This window comes from Falco peregrinus, chromosome 5, assembly GCF_023634155.1.
Source record: "Falco peregrinus isolate bFalPer1 chromosome 5, bFalPer1.pri, whole genome shotgun sequence".
Lineage (NCBI taxonomy): Eukaryota > Metazoa > Chordata > Aves > Falconiformes > Falconidae > Falco > Falco peregrinus.
In genome coordinates this window covers 24,064,808-24,084,197 of record NC_073725.1, presented here as the reverse complement: position 1 = coordinate 24,084,197, position 19,390 = coordinate 24,064,808, and the positions used below count along the sequence as shown (strand labels likewise).

The window sequence follows — 19,390 nt, the reverse complement described above, 5'->3', positions numbered from 1 at the left end:
AGCACAAGGAAAGGATGCAGTACAGTCTAGAGTCAGAAATACCATATATTTGGATAACCCCTAAATTTAAAAAGTTTTAATATCCATTTTGATTTATTTACACTTGCATTCAATAAGTGACTGCGACAAAAAAAAACAAATAAAACAACAAGCAAGAAACTTAAAGACATCTTGATCACAGCTGCTAGACATGTTTTACTATATGGTGAAACCAATTTCTTCAAAACTTGTTTATTGATTGCATTCCATACCTATGAAGTTTAAACTTGAAAGGAATATGGTTCCAAAAATAAGAAACCAAAACATTCCAGATGATATCCACTCTCAATAATGAGTTAACCAATTGGATAAGGGAAGTAGTGTCCAGTACTTTTTTGTAATTTATTAAATGAATCAGCTATGTCTTCAGCATATATGCTAACACGAAAATCAAAGAAAATAAAAAATTAAACTTGGAAAAACATTCCGATTCTGACATACTGGACATGTTTATTTCTTGATTACCTACTTATTATTGAATGTTATGCCAAAATGTCTGTCTACATATTCTCACATCTAAAATGTAATACAGTTCATGACAGTCATTAAAAATCACCAACACAATTTTGTCTGTCAACAATAGTCATGATAAATAAAATACATCCTTAAAAAAAGCGTACTCAACTGAGTTAAATAGTATAAACTATTCCTATCCTCTGTTCAAAGACCTCAGAACATAATTCACGCTATATTGTGAATGCATTAAACTTCACAAGACCGCAAACTAGAGAGGGCTTGGAAACGAACATATTTCTATTATCTCTTGCACAGCCTGTACAAGAAATGCCAAATGATGGATGAAATCCCACTGTTTAGACGTAAAAGGGGTTACTGTAACCAAGATGATTTGTCTCAACCGTTTTCAACATTTGGGAAGACAACCAGTCCATTTAATTCAGTGTTCTAGGCCAGCACATCTCTTACATCTGACAAACAATACTGCTCTCTGCATCTTCCTTAACTCATATTTTCCGTATCCCTAGCTAGGCATTTTATATACACATAACTAAGGCATTACCAAATAACCTTAGATTGTGTTCTTAGTTTCTTTCTATCCCAAATATTACATCTGAGCTCTCAGGAACCTACTAGATTCAGCGTGTCTCAGTTCATTCTGCTTCAGTACCAGTCCTTATTTTCTTACACTGTCACAAGCATAGCTCCTGTCTCAACTCAGGGGAACCGAGCACTTCTTGGTGGCCCTTTCAGAATGCAGTTACCTGCTTTCTGCACCAATCTCTCACAAAACCAGCCATCCAACTCAGATGTCTCAGCTTACAGAAACCTGGGTTTTGGGTCAAACATTGCAACACCCAGCATAAAACATCCAAGTCACTGCTCTCAGACAAATTTCTGTACTGAATCCCACTAGTTTCAACAGGCCTCCACAACCAAGAACCCAGAAGAAAAAGAAAAGCACTTGAACACCATGAATAGCAAGCAACATGGGTGAGACATGCCTTGCAAAAGTAAAGGATTGCCTATTAGGTTCACTGTTTGCTTTAGAAAATGAAACTGAATTAATTGCTATGTTTACATGAACAGCTTGATGTTACATGTGTGTGTTTTCACTGGCAAAGTTATGACATGTCTTAATAAAACACAGGATCAGACCAAAAGTTCACCTTGCTTGGATGTAGTGCTACAGGTGATTTATAAATACTCATTTACCAATTTGTTCTAAAAGTCTTTTATATTAGATGTTCAGATTAACGAAGTTTTCCAACTTGATCCCTTGCAGAAAATGGCTCAAGTACGCAAACTCCCTAACCTTCCCCATAATAAATCATGGTGTACAGAACTTTGCTACCATAAAGATCTTTTAATGCTTTTACCAACCTCCTTTGCTGTTTGTCTAGCATTATTTTTGATGGAAAAACAAACAAACAAAAAAGTTCTCTTGGTCTCTTTCCATGTTTTAATCTGAGCTCCTAATCTAAGCAATTTTTATCAGTAGGTATTTTAACTGTAACTACTAGATCTCCTCTTCACTGTTCATTGGGGGGTTTTTTAAGCTAAGCATTACTACATCAAACCTCTTATAGTTTCTTCCTGTCCTCCTTTGCAAAAAAGCCAAAAGGTATATTTGAATGTAGTAGAGTCAACCACAGCACAAAACTGTTTTGAATTCTAATATCTAGAATCAGGCCACAGAGCTTTTAAAAATCAAGCAGCAATTTTTTCTTAAATCAGGTTTTTTGCCGTACTGGGGGGGGGGGGGGGGAATTACTTCCCAAGTATCACCATCATGCCTTCTCTGTGACAAATGCACATTTGGTCCTAGTCTGGTTGCTTCTTTTAATATGCTTAGATTGAGATTTTCCTATTTTCTGCCTTGACTTAATTGGTTTATGATCTGTCTTTTTTTTAAGAGTATTAGAGATTTTGCCTTTATTCCTAGAAGGTGCATCATCCTTAAATAGATGTTCCTTGTCACCTGTTGGATGTCCAAGACTTAAGCACCTATAATTGAAGATCCCAAGTTGTTTTATAGGCATCTGATAAACACCACTTACCTCTTACTTCCCAAATACCTTCAACCTCGAATGATCACAGTCCATGAATAAATAAAAAAAAGAACCTTTAGTTATGTATTTTTTTATGTTTGTGTTTTTCATTATGTATAACTGTAAACTGTGATATTCAAGCTTTCAACAGCAAAATTATATGATCTTTGTCCAATTTGTTTTCACAGTAAGATGAAAGCGTGCAAGAGGTGAAAGCAGAGGCAAGTAACTTAGGAGTACAGTCACTGTTTAATGTGCAAGTATATAATTACAAAAGCCAAAGTTTACCTGGAGTTGAATTTGGTGAAAGATGCAAAAAGCAATGAGAAAGGATTCTGCAAGCAAGCCAGCAGCAGAAAGACAGCTAGGGGAGACACGGACCTACTGCAGAATGGGGCAGGGAAACTGGTGACAAAAAGACATGAAGAATGCCTTCTTTGCCTCAGTATTTACCATGAAAGCCGGCCCTTGGTAGTCCTAGGCCCCCGAGATTTGAGGGGAAGTCTGCAGAAAGGCTCACCCTCAGTGGAGGAAGTTAGGGAGCACTTTAAACAGAACATACAGAAGTATGCACCCTTGTAGCAAAGGCAGCCAACAATATTTTGCAATGCATTAGGAAGAGTATTGCCAGCAGGTTGAGGGAGGAGATCCTTCCCTTCTACTCAACACTGGTGAGGCCACACCTGGAGTACTGTATCTAGTCATGGGCTCCCCAGTGCAAGACAAATACGAAATCAGAGGCATGTTTACCACAGAACCACACAGACAATTAAGAGACTAGACCACCTGACACGTGGTGAGAGGGCGGGACAGGTGAGACTCCAGCCAAAACAAGAGAAAGCGCAGGGGGATTTTAGCAATGCATATAAATAGCCAGTGGGTGGGAATGAGCAAGAGGAAGCCGAAGCCAGACCCTTCTCAGTAACACCCACTGACAGGACAAGAGGCAACAGACAAGTTTTCCTGAACATGGGAAAAGCTTTTTTACTGTGAGGATGATCAGACACTGGAACAGGTTGTCCAGAGCAGCTGTGGAAATACTCAAAACCCAGCTGGACATAATCCTGGGAAACCTGCGGTAGCTGACCCTGCTTGAGCTGGGGGGTTAGACTAGATGGTCTCAAGAGGTCCTTTCCACCTAAACAATTCCATGAATCTGTGAAATTAAATAGTATCTTTCCTTAGGCCCTGACTTCAAGTACAGATTTTGTTTATTATCAGTAAACTACAAAAGCACTCAAAAGTTAACATGCAGTACGAATGGAAAAACAGATTTACCAAATCAAAGGCCATTACCTCACAGAAATTGTATCTTGGATATAATTTATATTCTTTTTCATTAATTATGGGTACAGCAGCTAAGCAAAAAATAAATATCCAAAAACCACTTGACAAATTCCAGTTGTGAGATTACATGCATAAGCAAATATGAAAAACATTGTGGTAACTAGCCACTGACCAACCTAAAAATGTGTTTAAACAAAGAGATTCTCAGCAAGCCCTGAACTGCCTTTCTGCTCTTGTCTTCTTCAGACATTTACCATACAAAGATGATATATACGTCACAATAGACTGAAAAGCTATTTGGTTCCTATTAAACAACATTAATACAGAGTAACTAAAAAGCCAAAGCCACTTATTCCTCAGAAATTCAGAGGCATAACAAGTTTGTAACTAAGACTTTAAACCAATCTAGAAATACCTGTAACTTTCATGTTTTCATTTAGTTCTATTTTAACAGTAGACTACATGCAGGCATCCTTCCATTTTAGTGCTTGATCAAGATTTTTGGGGCATTTTCAGTTGGGGTTTTTTTTAAGTGATTTTTCAGACTTAAAATTATTTTTACATGTATGCATTTCCTGATATTCATACGTTTACTTTCCTTTCATTTTTCCCCAGCATTTATAAGGTACCTACAACTGTTCTACCATTTCAGTTATCAGGCAACAGAATGTAGTGTAAAACTTCCACGAACATATAACCACGCAACTGTGAAGAGAGAGGTGCTTCAGTAACAAACACTAAGGTTACCAGACTGGAAACCTGCAATATGTAAAGCTGGAGGCAGGGGGAAGAAACTTTTCAAAATATCTGAGTTTTCAGCTAGTGCAAAGGAAAATCCAAGCAGCCCTGCCAACCCTGGCTCCTTTGAAGTCAACAGGAACATTCCAGGCTGGCATGGTAATGCCACTGTTGAACAACTTACAAGCTGTCGTCATGGTTGCTACCTCCCAATTTTTCTATACCTGTTTTTGAACTGAACAAACTCTCAGTCTTTCGATTTATCTTAACTGACATCAAAATAATATACTTGTATATTACCACATGACTTTTAAAACTTTTCCTGAAATAAAGGAAATAATTAACACAAGCAATTGAAATTACCTGTTATTGAACAGTACACTATGTGAGGAGCAATCTTCTTAATGTCTTCATAACCTAGACCCATTTCAGCCAGTTTCCCAGGGATGTAGTTTTCCACGAAAACGTCAGACACTGCTGCAAGCTTTAGAAAAGAAAAGGACAAGTAAGATTTGTTAATGAACTTCCAAAACTTCAATAAATTCCTCATGTAACTTAATTTAAAAATCTCACTAATCAAAATGGCTCCAGTCTTTCTGACAAAACTTACAAACCTAGAGAGATTTTTCTTTACCTGTTAGACTGTGCATCTCTGCAAACTACATATTAGAGACACTGCATATCTAGAAAGACAACTGTCAAAATCCTAAAGCAACTAGATGAAACTATAATAAAATTACATTATCGGTATCACATCAATGTCCCACGACTTGATGATAGTTTACAGAACAATCATCACCTTTACACCTGCCCTTAGCTTGAGAAAAAGAAGGGAGAAAACGTGAAGGATAAAGGTTAATATATTCTACCTCTACCATAGAAATAAACTTACAAATTATTTTTCATTTTAAAATCATTGAATACAATTATTGTAACAGAAGACACATATCTCATTTCCTGCATGTAGAAACAGAATAGCGAGCCCAAAAATTTTACTGGGTTAAAATGAACAGTCACCTCAATTAGAATAGTGCTGTCACGCTCTGCAATGCGACTTTCTCCATCGCATCTAGATCAATGACCTCGTCCAAAAATCCACTGAAGTTAAATAACATATTAACAGGCTTTAAGTTGCATCTTTTTATCTTATAAAAGTTAAAAATACACATATACAAGTTTCAAGACGACTAACACAAATTAAGAACTCCCAAAGCAAAAGAACCACACACTGAAAGATGTATGCCTTGGGGCCGTTGAGTATTTTTTCTTGGTCGCACCCCACTCGCCCCCTGGAATTTTTGGAACTATTCCCTGACAGGTACCCACGTTTGTGCACACATTTTTAAGCATAGCCTAGGACATTTAGTTTCTTAACGCTATTTGCAGCTGATGAGCGTCACGTTCTCTGAAACTACCATGTCGATGTCCACTTAATACATACAGTATATTAGACCAGCTTCTATAAACTACTGTCATCATAACAACAATCAAAAGCATTTTTTGTTCTAGCATGCAGGCTGTTCAGCTGAATGTAAGGCCAAAGAGGGTGCCAAACCAGGAAGCATTTTAACAAGAAAAATAGAAACTGATTCTTATTCAGACAAGGTACCACACCACTTAAAAATGGGTTAATGGGATGCATGAAGGAGACATTAACAGAAATGAAGTTCAGCATACAGTAAAGGTGCATTTTAAAATATGTTATCAACTATTTTTAAAGTTGTTATATCAAGAACCTGTAGGACTATAGCAAAATGAGAAACAGTCTCCAGATTCTTAATAAGCATTGCTGGGTTTCAACGTGGACAGCTGGCTGGTTTGTTATTTTGCGATTCCATAGAAGTGAACAGAACATAACTTCATGGAAGTTATTAAATAACAGGCATTTGTCACAGGAAGGTTTTCAAGAAGATCCAAGTTTCCACAGAGCTAAAGTATTTGCTAGTAAAAACAGAAGTAGCTCAGACTGATCTACAGCTGTCCCAACCCTGTGTGCAGGACAGCAGATGAGGCCACCAAAGTAAGGCAAGTGGAACACAATAGGGGCAAGCTCTTTATTCTCTAATAGTATGCCTTTATGCAAATAAAGTCAAGGGGGTTTTCATTTTCTTTTTAAATCCTTCACAGTTCATACTTTTCCAACTGGTAATGCTACAGCATTAGCTTAATTCATTCAAGAGACAAAATCAGATAGAGCTTTTGTATTGTTTTCACTGGAACTGTATAATCTATCCAATTTGCAATGATTATATGGGCTAAAATGGTTTGAGAGTTGTTGTTTATCTCATACTAAAGAGCTACTACGAGCCACTGAGGAAGAAAGCATGACATACAGTACTATAACATAAAAAGCACCACACCTTTGGGCTTAGAAATATACATGGGATGGCGACAGCGCTAAAGTCTGATACAATGACTTGGGCCCAGTTTAGCAGTATATCTACTCTCCGAAAGAAATGAACCTGAGTTTTCAAGACATCCTACAAATGCTGCGTCAGCTCTGCTGCTAAAGTTTTCATGATGCTTGGAAATAGTCTTCAATGCATAAAGGCAGCAGTCTGTGCTTAGTACTTTTTTTAATGCTCACTGAACCAAGCATAAGTACCCAGGGTACTACTACCACTGCAGAGAACTGGATTCAAACTCTGATCCAAACAAACTGTATGCTCTTAAAACTCAAAGGGATTTTCCATCTCAATGAGGGTTTAAGTCCACTGTCAACTGAAATGTCACACTTCCACGTCCTACAAAGTGCTCTGAACATATCACTTGTATTTAAACCTCTACTAACAGAGCAATACAACACAGACCTGAGTTGGAATACTACGTATTCCAGATTGAGCATATCAGTGTCCTATGTCTGTGCCTCAGGAAAGAAAAAAAAAGACATCATGCATGCCAAAGTAGTCATTAAACTGAATTACAATAACAAATAATGACAGTCCTAACTTTAAAAAGCTAACTAATCATACCTTTTGGAAGTTTTGTTTAGTTTTTTAGTTTTGTTTTTTTACAAAATCTCCACACAAAGGAGAATGTGCACACTCACACACACACTGTGTATTTGCATGTGTGAATAGTTTGCTTTATCAAGTGAGACAGCATGCATGAGATGCTGACCTATCAGCTAAAGGTAATGAAAGGGAAGGAGTGCCATCAGCTCCCAACCAATGGAATATTCCCAAATTCTTCATGAATAGAGAAGTTAACCAGTTAAGGCTAAATACTCAGGAGAAAGGTATCATCCTCAAGGTTCTTAAAAGAAGCTTCTGACAATAACTGCTGAATAATGCTCTAAAGAGATATTGAGCCGTATTACAACAGAAGGATGTCAGAGCATGGGACTGGTGCACATACCGACACTGAAGTGAAAAAAAAAAAAATTCATTCAGGCAGACATACAAATATTTGGGAAGCAGTTAATAGCAAGCCAAAAGCATTAGGAAGGAAGACAGGGCTACAAGTGGCACAGAATAAATAAACATAAAAAAGATGACCAAATAATAATTTTGTGGGAATCATCTAATCTTGTAATTATGAAAGAGCAGACCTTGGACAAGCATTTTGTAGTGCTGTGCCAAAGGAAGAAAAGCAGCCAGGACTCCTGATAAAAAGATTTCTTCAGCTTACTTGATACTACTGACTGAGTTATCACAGCTGTGCTTTTGTCATATACCTGAAGACTCTCTACTCCTTTGTTTTTAGTATTCTAACCATGCTACCTTTCTTAATGAAAATTTATAACTTTATTACCTTACTTTATAGTGCTTAGGCTCAGGACATGATTCATATTTCTGTATGAGTAACCAGTGTCACAAATTTGAATTTCTTCTTGCCATCAATCGCTTTACAGACACGAATACTATTTTTCATAGTAACAATTACATTGCTGAAAAACCCTCAATTCTATACACATCTGTCCTGATGTTTCCAGGAGACAACTGAAAACAAAAGCCTGTTATAGATAACTTCCCTTTACATATCCTTTTTAACAAAACTCCAAACAGAAGTAGTTATATTCAGGCTCCATTTGAGACGCAATAATGGAATGTCAAGACCTCTGCACCAAATACTTCCAAAAAACTACCACCCTAAATCAAGCAAAGTGACAAACAACTCCACAAGTAGAGTCACATTTCAGTAATGCCTCATCACTTCAGTCCACAATGTTGCTATATCACAGATAAGGATGCCATTGATTTAATGAACAGAAAGCTGTAATGGTTATGAAAGCAACTCTTCTTAAAAGAGTAACAAGCTAAGAAATAACTTTCTCACAGGAGATTGCCTCATTTCCACTGCTAGTGTGGTAAATATTTAACAGAGTTAGTTCTCTCACTGGTGATTCCATAACATCACATCTTAGCAAATAATTCTCCTACACTGCTTGACTGTTTCAGTGACATCAAGCTAAGGGAAAAATTAATATTGCTGCTGGCAGGAAGCATTTGTCTGTAGCTCTAAATACTCTTACTGCCAGCTATCCCATCTTCAGCATCATGATAGCTCTACACTACAGTGATACAAGAGATCTTACTAGCAGGAAAAGGGTGGGAAGCCCAGCACTGAGCTGACAGAAAGGATGCACAAATGAGAGAGAAGAAAGCTGATAACTTTGATTCAAAAATTATGTGGGATTTGAACTTAACCAGATACCTGAGCCTGAAGTACAGAAGCTGTATTGCAAATTCTTAAGTCACCAGACACTCAACTCCACGGACCATAAAAAGGTTCTCCATATCACAGGCGGAAAGCTATACATTTAAAACGAGAAGCAATCAGTAATCTTCCTGCACAGATGTCAAGATGAGAAAAGGGAAACTTCCTAACCACAAACAGTGGTAGTCACACCATAAGCTCAAGCTGAAGCCATCTTTTCTCCAGCTTATCCTGACTCAAAGGCTCAGCTGCCTTTGATTCTTCAAACAGGGCCAGTTCATACACATGAAATCAGCGAATGTTTTGCAGAGAGTACTTTTTCTTTCACCATTTTTAAGGGTCAAATAACAAGATACTCTTGTGCAAGAGGAACAACTTCTATTTAGAATGTAACTAGTTTATCCAAAAAAAAAGAAAATCTGCATTATACCATGCAAAATTATTCCAAATGACTGTATCCATTTCCAAAACCTTTAAAAGATAAACATACAACTTCATAACAAATCAGCAATAAATGGTTCTGCTCTGCAAATAGAAAAGACACTACAGAACCCTTGGGTTATAAACTCTAAAGAGATGCTTCATGTGGAAGTCTTACGTAGCTGACAGGGAAGAAAAAAGGTAAAAAGTACCAGACAACTTAATCTATTTGCATTTCAGGCAATATTCACAACAAAAAATACTACCAGACAAATTCCATTTATTGCAGGACACATACAGTCTCACTGTGATAAACTGATTGGAACTGATATTGAAACAAACAGTAACAAAAGCCAGCTCACCCTCTCAGATGTGTTGGTACTGCAGGGCTAAAACCACAGCGTTGGCAAGTAGAAGGTCTTGTATTTTTCAATACATAAACAAGGGATGACAAAGTGCACAAGTTCCACAGAATGTGAGATGTGATACTTTTATTAATTTTTCAATGGAAAAATGGATCACTCTTAAAAGACCCTTACATTCTGAACTCAAGTACTGAAAAAAGAATCAAACATCAAGTTTACCTACAGGACAATATTTCTCAGAAAGACACACAGCAACAGAAGACATGAATACATTGTAACATTCAAAAACCTGCAAACACTGGAGCCCAGTATCTCCTCTTCGTAAACCGCTCACTGACTTCATCAGATCAGTCCAGCTTGAATCTTTCTTATGAAGTAGTACAAGATCACATACAGCAACAGTAAAAGGAAAGCACTAGGCTGTTAGACTGTTTCCTCACAATATTTCATTTGAGACTTTCAGTAACATTTTCATGTAAATTTTATATCTAAAATCATTAGAAATTACATTTAACATTGAGACCAAAGGAACAGAGCACAGAGGCTATATACCGTAATGTAACAAATTTTCTTAACGTACCTTTTAAAATTATATCAGATATCAAACTAATACTTGAAATATAGAGTTTATTTTTTATTACTCAGGCTCAAAATAGGCACAGTTTTCATGCTATCAAAACGTACCTCTCTGATAAGTTTTACTCCTTTTGAATCTTTCATGTTGATAGCTATACTCTGAGGATAAAAAAAAAAATACAACAGTAATTTATGTGAAAGCCCTTCTGGTGATTATCAGCCTCTTCTAAACATAACCAACAGTCAAGTTTCACACTACAGCTAAATCAAATAAGTAAATATTTACACACACACCACCTCTCCCTGCTAAAAGAAATTGTTGGTAAAGCAAGCAGAAATGTCTCACCAACATATCAGACAAGCACTGAAACGAGTATGGCAGATGCACAGCTGGAAGCTGCACTGCAGTCTGATCACTGTATGTTTGCAGAGCAGCTACTGCAAGCATGCATGGGTACACCAAAAACATTTGTTTCAATGGCAGCAAGCCATTAAACAATTCAGGCATGTCGTGAAACTTCATCTTAAACCTGAAACTTCACAGGCTACCTTTAGCCAACCTAACTGTGGTATGATGCCTGCTTTCCTCCAGCTCCAGCTACCAGCTGAAGCAGGTCAACTGAGCTGATGCCCCTGAAAAAAACTGATCCTTCAAATAAAATAACCCTGACTTTCAGCAGTGTTCATTTCCAGTCAATTTGCACCACCAGCTGGGGACATTCAGGACCACTCTTGCTTTTTGCATTTGCCTCAGCTGACCACAGCACCATACGAGGTTTGCAGCCTTTTTTGTTCAAAGGAACTCTTTGGTTTTTCTCCTGAAACTTATTCATCACAATTTAAGGCCAATGTAACTATTGCTCCATTATATATGTTAAGAATCAAACAAAGAACTGTTATGTCTTCAGTTGTAATTACAGAAAACATTGGCTAATGTTCAATGCCACACTCCACTTACCTTTTTATTTCTATTGACACTGAGAAAATAAACACTTTCTGTTCCAGCAAAGGGTGGACCCCAGGCTCTTGTATCATCACCAGCTCCTGAAAGAAATGCCAACACATTTTCATATTTGTCCAATATCCCACTGTGAACAAACAAAAAGAATAAAAAGTTTTCCCCCAACATATTTAAACCACCTAAGCTTCATCTAGCAGGCAGGACAAAAATTAGTTTTATATATATATATATATATATAAGGATATTTATATCAAAAAAACACCTAAAAGTGAATGTGATTAAGCAAAGTGAACACAGTGCTTGCTAGTGCTGGGACTATTTTTAAGCTTTAAAATATTACTATACAGCCACAAACCACCAATGTATTTGCAGGTTTTTGGTTGTCTTTGTTTGTGGGTTGTTTTTTTGGTGTGGTTTTTTGTTGGGTTTTTGGTTGTTTTGGTGTTTTGGGGTTTGTTTTTTTTTGGGGGGGGGGTTGGTTGTTGGGGTGTTTTTGTTGGTTGGGTTGTTGTGTTTTGTTTTTGGTTTTTTTTTTTTTTGGGGGGGGGGGCACCCAGGGGGAAGGTGGAAGGGGCTTTTTTGTTTGGGGGTTGTTTTTTTACCTTAAAGCACTGCTACAATGTCACTCTTTAAGGCAATCCAGAAGAATTTAGCAGCAGCTCTATCCCTGCACCAAGTCACACTGCACATGGTCAACAAGCTATTCCTGAAACACTCTGGACACAATGTCAAGACACCACTGATCAGCAACAACTTGTTAAACTGCACGCTGCTGAACACCAACAAAAGGAAGCAATTGCAAAAGGTAAGATGGCATTAAAGCTGCTGCAGACATTGATGTCAGTGTATGATTTATGCTTAATTTCCAATTTGAAACCTTTCTTAAATGTCATTAAGACTGGCAATTATTTCAATTAGAATTAAAGCTAAATTTAAATTCAGACATAATCAACATCCCGAATTCTAGCAAGCATGCACATTCCTACATCTATTTCAATAACTAGACTTTATCTACTTGTTAACTTCACTGAGTAAAAACTTTCCTTAGTGAGGCAACACAGAAGACTCTTTGATACTAGCACAGACACAGAAACAAGCTGAAGGTCTTACATCATATAGCCACTGTCACAGTTGTGCTATACACTGCAGTAACACAAAGTAACACAGTCCACAGTCTACAGTCATTTCAGATCGACTGTGGTAGAAGTTATACAAATGTTTCAATTACTTATCAACATCTGTACTGTTTAGTATGTCAAAGGACTAGTTTGGTTCAAGCAGGAAGCTTGGGGGGTGGGACGGGAAATATCTTTCTTCTGTATATTACCACTTCAAGCCATTCAAAACAACACATTTCAGTAATACTTTCCATGCAGGATGCTACTGTGGCTACTATCCTTTACAGATTAATACTCCTGTGAAAGTAGATATCCTCTCCCAGAAAGAGCCAATTACTCATGTTCTAAAATGTTTGAAATTCAGAATTCTCAGGCTGCCCTTTTCCTTCAGTCACAAAACAAAACTCTAGGACCTGGAATGCATACCTCCAAAACCATTACTTCATACCTAAACACTGACATTTCTCCATTCCTACTACCTAGATACTTGGAATTATACCACTGTCAGACTCATCAGATAGTACAAAATAGATGCAGCTTCTGCCCTGCCACAAAAGTGAAAACATTTGAAACAATGGTGAGTGATTAAGGATGACCCATAGGTTGATGTGTGACTTCGGTTAGACATTCTACATTTTGTTAAATGTTCAAACTTCCAATATTTCCTATTTAAAATAAAATATAGGCGAAGTAATATGTTTTAGTATCTCAAGTGTGTAATTATCTTCACCAGCTCTTTTCAAAAGTAGTAATACCAAAAAAGAGAAACTTTAAAAATGGAAACTTCAAGAAAGAAAAAATACATGAAAATTTGCAGCTGCTGTGGCATAATTTCATGCCTCAAATGCATGATGATGTATAAAACTGAAAGCCAAATGCAGGAAATATTCCTAAAAAAAGACCTGAATGTCATGCAATTTTTTAATCTTCTTGTATGGTCTTAAGAACTAGAAAGTGTAGCTATTCCACAAGAATGAAGCATTTTTTATCATTACCAATCCTCAACAACTCTTAAATTAAGAAGCGTATGTTCTAAATGGGAGAAGAAAACCGTTGTGTTAAGCTCAAATACACAAAAATAAAATTAATTCTATTTATGAAGTTAATTACCCAGAGTCCAATCAGACTCAGATGGAGCTACAGAAGTTTCTGCATTTGAAACTACACACTCACAGCTCACTAACCTCAGACACTTTCAGCACTAGCATGAAGATTTGCATCCAAATTCAGAAATCTCCCTTTTCCAATGAACTTCCATCTCCACCTATACAGGAATATCAGATCCTGGACATTAAAGATGAAACTACCTCTTGCAGAAAATAACTTTTGTTCACTTTGCACAATTCCAAAGAAAAATTTCTCCAACAAGGTAATTTTTAATTAACAACCTGAAACTGTGCTGCAATATTAAAATTATTCTCAATAGAAAGTTGATAGGGAAGGGCAAGTCATCTTATACTCTACCAGTCAAGACGCTTGCCTGCCCCACTAGATCTGTATAATATTACACAAAAGCAGTGCTAACAAACAGTATATATATATTTTTAAATGCTCATATTACCTTTCTTTCCTGTAATAATAAAAATGAAAATAGAAGAATAGAATGTGGAGTCTATTTCCAAAATTAAAGCACCTGTCATTTTATCAGTATTCTAATCCTGAGTAGTAAAATGTATTCCTATTTAAAATTATCTGAGACATTTTGGCTCAGAGGGAACCGAGCTGAAAATTCTGAATTCCCAAACAGGAAAAACACCTTTTCTGTAATTCTTATGTAACTAATTGCTGGAAGGATTTGTGTGTATGTCAAATATTGCATGTCAAACACTACACCTAAAACCCTGTTTTAATCCTCAATCCTCTTACCACATGATAAAAAAAAAAAACCACACACACACACACAAAAAAAAAAAAAAAAACACAACCAAAAAACCAAACCCACCGAACACCTAAGCATTCAGAAGCCCAATTTACAGTCTAAGCAAAGTCCAAACAATTCAAACAAAATCAATTTAGCTTTGAGTGATGGAATAAGACACTTTATTAAGTGATGACTCAGCACTGTTTTGTACATTAGTATCTGAAAAAGCTACCTGACCTTACAACTTCAACTGTTCTCACACTGTTTTCTAAATACAGACATCGACTACTGATCAAAACACACAGGTGGAGCACAGTGTTAAATTTAAAGCCAAGGGATCATACAGGTATAAGCAAACCTCCTAATAACTAGTTTTCTACCACATCAGAAATAGTATGAAGATGTAAAATGTTCCCAAAACTTGAAAACTACTGGCTCAAAAAAAACCCCAATTAAATAGCTACAATTTTTTCTTAGAATGATACCATACACACACTGTCACCAGAAACACACCAAACAGATACAGTAATGTCTTCAATTTTGCATTCTGTCATGTATTACTTAAAATACATCAACAAATAGTTGCTGAACTACCCCACATTCTTATTGTATCTAAAATAGATACATAAAAATCTTACCTGGTCTTTCCACTTTGATAACTTCAGCCCCTAGGTCTCCCAAATTCATTGTGGCAAAGGGCCCTGCAAGCACCCTGTAATATTAAAAAAAAAAAAAAGATTTTCTTAGGTTTTCCTATCTGAAAATTTGCATCTAGACAGACTGTTCCAAATTACAGACAAAATACAAACCTGGTTAAATCAAGAATTTTCACACCATCCAATGGCTTTACATTACTAGCACCTGACAAGAAACAGAAAACAGTAACTTACTCCTCAATATTTTTAAGATATGTTTCTTATTGGTAATCTGAAACACCTCTTATGACATTCTCAACACCCTCCCTCATCTCCTTCCGCAAATAAAGGATAATAAAGCTTTCTGTACAGGTAGGTTATTAGGAGTTATATTATTATTACATTAATAAAGCATTTCAAAGTTGGAAAACCTTCTGGTTACCATTGCAGAACCTATTCTAAACACCTAGCAGTTCTACAGTAAATCTACTTTTTAGAGATATTCTTATATGTTCCTTCCACAAACACCCATATAGCTTTTAAAGACTAATCTGAAGAAAGCTCCAATAAAAGCACAGCAAGCAACATCAGAATGACACAAACTAAAACTGAGTAGCAGACCAATGTGAAGCACAGTACCCTCACAAACTGTTTTGACCTGCACAGACTTATGCACTTGCATCACACACACACAAAAATAAACTACATTTCAAAAAAAGGTTACAAAACTGAAGACAGAACATACAAGCCAAGGAAATACTTGTTTTCCTATCTGTAACTTTCAATGGCAGTCACACATGCAAGATACAAGGCAATCACAACGCTTTCCTTCTTTCCAGCCTGGCTAGCCCTAAAACAACAGGGGTGGCACTGAGTGTAACAGACAGAGCAAGCAATCCCATTGCCTAGACCATAGGTTTGCCCAACTCTCTCTTGGGTGACCTTGGGTTATCTTCTGCTAACTTTCATTGCAGGATGGGGATAAAAACACTTCACCGCCCTGTGTGAATGGTAATTTCATTATTTTTTGGAAGGTGGTCTCATATCACACACATACACACAGGAAATAAAGCACCTAGCTGGTAACACCATAAAAATATAAAAATTGTGCAATAGTAACTTCTGATAAGCATCTTTTTGATGTTTGTCCAGGTCAGAGAAAGATTTAAAACACAGCGAAAAACCAAACCAAAACATAACAACAAAAAAAAACCAAACACCCACCAAATCCAAAACAAACAAACAAAAAAAAAATAATTCAAGCACAGGCTTCTTTACAGAACAGGAAGGAGAAAAGAAGCACAATCCCTCAAAGCATGCAGGGCTGCACGGTGCATCTCCCGAGTCACACAGCAACAAATGCCTGTGTCACCTGCTCCACACTCCCTCCGTCAGACCTGAGCCACCCTTCAGTAACCCCCATAACTCTCCCACCTACCTTACAGTATATATGGTAAGAAGCTGATGGATACAGAGAGATACATGCAATAAAAAAGCTACAGAGACATGAAGCAGCGCTAGGAGTTCAAGGCTTCTAATAAAATGTTTTCATTCACTGTACTGCTCTCAATGAGAACACTTGCATCCCATTCTTTAAGACATTTTCCTCAAGTATTACAAACCGCTCCAAAGGGATTTAAGTTTAACAGGTTTTGGTTTTTAATACAATATACAGATCAAGCAGCATGCTGAAAGTGAGCTTATCTAGAAGCAGCCATCTGTTTGGCACATTTCAAAGCCTTTAAGTAAAGTCAGGCTGCTACCTCTGTTCAATGCTGCACACTGCAGTGTTCCAGGTGTTGGACAACACTTGTGTTTGTCCCAGGTAAACACCACAGATTCTGCAGCATAACCTCAATTTTATCAAGTTGGCTCTAGCTGAGCAAGCACTTAAGCATATGCTTGTCTGTTAAGGAACTGAGTGCACCATTTGTTTCACAACAGCATTACTTTGTTTACAGAAAATATCTAAGCAGCCACTTTACTGAAAAGCACAGCTCCCTAAAAAAAAAAAACAAACAACCGAACATTTAAGTCAACAAAAAGAGCCCATCTTCCTCTATTCTTTCCACATCTTTTAAAGCTATACTCTCTTACTTCAATGGCTCATTTTTTCTCCTCCTGTAAGTTTCTCACAGATACACTAGGAGAGAAATAGCAACTTCTCAGAGCCCACAGGTTTTCTACCTGTGGCTGTTGTAGGAATCCATAAAAGATACTTCTCAGAGAAGCCTATAAAGTGTTAAGATTAGCCTGTAAATACACATTTATGCATAACTAAGACTGATGGATTCTTACTGATTATCATATCACTGACGTCAGATGTCCACAATGATGAAATGCAAGAGAGATCAAAAGCTTACTTTTGAAAATTGGAGAAAAAATATAAAATAAAATAGACTGGCTAGCCTCTTCAAACTGGAAAAGCACAGATATTCACAAGAGAAAACACAGAGGACCTAAATTTGCATTCTAGCAAGATACTTACATGGCTGAAACGATTAAATGTTTCAAACAATTACAAAACAATGCCTTTTGACAGAAAAACAGCAGTTCTGGTACACTGATCTCGAGTACCAGAGTGCTACCAACCCCTCATTGCAGGAACAATAGGAAACAAAACCACACCACAAACAGAAGAGATCCGAATTTATCAGTATTGACAAGAGCATCTTTTTATTTAATTTTTTCTCCTCTTCACTAGCTTCCTATCAGGTGCATATCTGAAGTTAAACTTTTCCCCACAGAGCGTTTTTTCTCAGAATTCTGGCTCAATGTTTTAAGTTCTCCAAAACATTAACTCACATTTTCTCTTGTAATTTTACTATTAATTATTCCAGTAACTTGATGATTGAAAGAAAAATCTACTCTCCCAGCTCTAACTATATATTATTTGTAAACTCTTTGAGTCTACTGCAAATTGGACAGTCATACATCTTTTATAAGTAACTTTGACAAAGAATAAAATAGATCCACTTACTCTCAATACGATTTAAACTCTTTTGTTAAGCTCACTAGGTTGGCCCGAGGTTGGTCTAATGGAACAATATTAGTAAGCAAGCAACAGAGAAATCATTCTATAGAAGAAATATTAATTTTCAGGTCCTATTCCCAGAAAAACTTTCCTTTATGCTTGTAAGAGACAGAAGAGGACACTGAGAATAAAGCTGGTTAGTACATTTAATGGTTTTGCACCAATACAAAGTAACAGCAAGCAAATAGATTCCATTCCAATTATGGAGGGCATCACTCCGTAAGTCTATCATCTCTACTTTGATTGCACAATCAATAGTTTTTAACTTATACCTCCAGCGAGTTACCATCAAGTCCATCACTACCGTGAATTCACTAGCAATAGGCGCACTCTGTGCATTCACCTTGGGAACCTGAATCCCAAACTTTCCCTGCTTCTAATGCAACCAACACAGCTGTTGGTGTATTTCCACATTAATTAGGTAACAGAACAACCCGAGAGCCAGAAGAGAATTACTTTGCTGCAGCTCAGCTTTATTTTGATTCGTAAAAACAAAAAAAAAAACCAACCACAACCCAAAAAAACAGACTGCACGAAGTTTCCCAGCCCTTGGGAAACGAGGCGCAGGCGCGCGCGGCAGCGGGCTGTCCCCTGCCGCGAGCCGAGGGTGCCCCCGCCGGCACGTGCAAAGTCCAGCCGCGGTGACCTCGGCGCCCCCCGCCCGCGCACCCGCGTCACCCACCGCGCTTACACAGGCCCGGCCGCCCAGCGACCCCCTTCGCCACCCCGCCGCGGCAGAGGGGCGCAGGTAACGCGCCCTGCACCTGCGCTGCCGGCAGGGCAGCTCCCCGCCTCGCTGGAGGCCACGGGCGGCCGCAGCGTCCCTCAGGGCTCAGCGGTCCCGCCCGCGCCGAGGGCCCCGGCCCCTGCCGGCCTCGGAGCCCCGGCGGCACTCGAGGGCAGGGGGAGGGAAGGGCAGGCTGAGGAAGGCGCGGCACGGCTACCTGCCGGGGGAGTGCCTCCGCTCCGCGCCCCGCCGCCGCTGCTAGGGGAGGCGGCGCTCAGGGCTCTGGGGCAGCGCGGCCAAGCGCTGCCGCCGGCGGCCGCGGGGCACAGGCTCCTCCACAGCCCGCCGCAGCGGCGGTTCCTTCCGCCCAGCATCTCCGCGCTCCGACGCCCGCCGCTGCAAAACCCACGGCCGAGCGCGCCAGCCGGCGCCGCGCAAGCGCCAGCGGCCCAGCACTCCCCTG

General features: G+C 38.3%; 1 protein-coding gene across 7 annotated transcripts in view; it reads right to left on the bottom strand.

Annotated features, from left to right (window-relative positions):
* Positions 1 to 19,390, bottom strand: part of SUGCT (succinyl-CoA:glutarate-CoA transferase) — a 338,348-nt gene extending 318,958 nt beyond the window's left edge. For 4 of the 7 annotated variants that reach the window (XR_008747491.1, XM_055806142.1, XM_055806141.1 and 1 more), the window contains exons 1-6: positions 19,145 to 19,389; positions 15,341 to 15,392; positions 15,170 to 15,243; positions 11,550 to 11,635; positions 10,700 to 10,750; positions 4,935 to 5,055 (exon numbers count right to left, since the gene is read on the bottom strand). Coding sequence is in view for 4 of the 7 variants with exons in the window: in XM_055806142.1 (XP_055662117.1) it covers positions 4,935 to 5,055; positions 10,700 to 10,750; positions 11,550 to 11,635; positions 15,170 to 15,243; positions 15,341 to 15,392; positions 19,145 to 19,301 (541 nt within the window). In the remaining 3 variants the exon portion in view is untranslated. Of the gene's footprint in view, positions 1 to 4,934; positions 5,056 to 10,699; positions 10,751 to 11,549; positions 11,636 to 15,169; positions 15,244 to 15,340; positions 15,393 to 19,144 lie in introns of all 7 variants that reach the window. The other 3 variants (XR_008747493.1, XR_008747492.1, XM_055806140.1) reach the window with 2 other exon arrangements.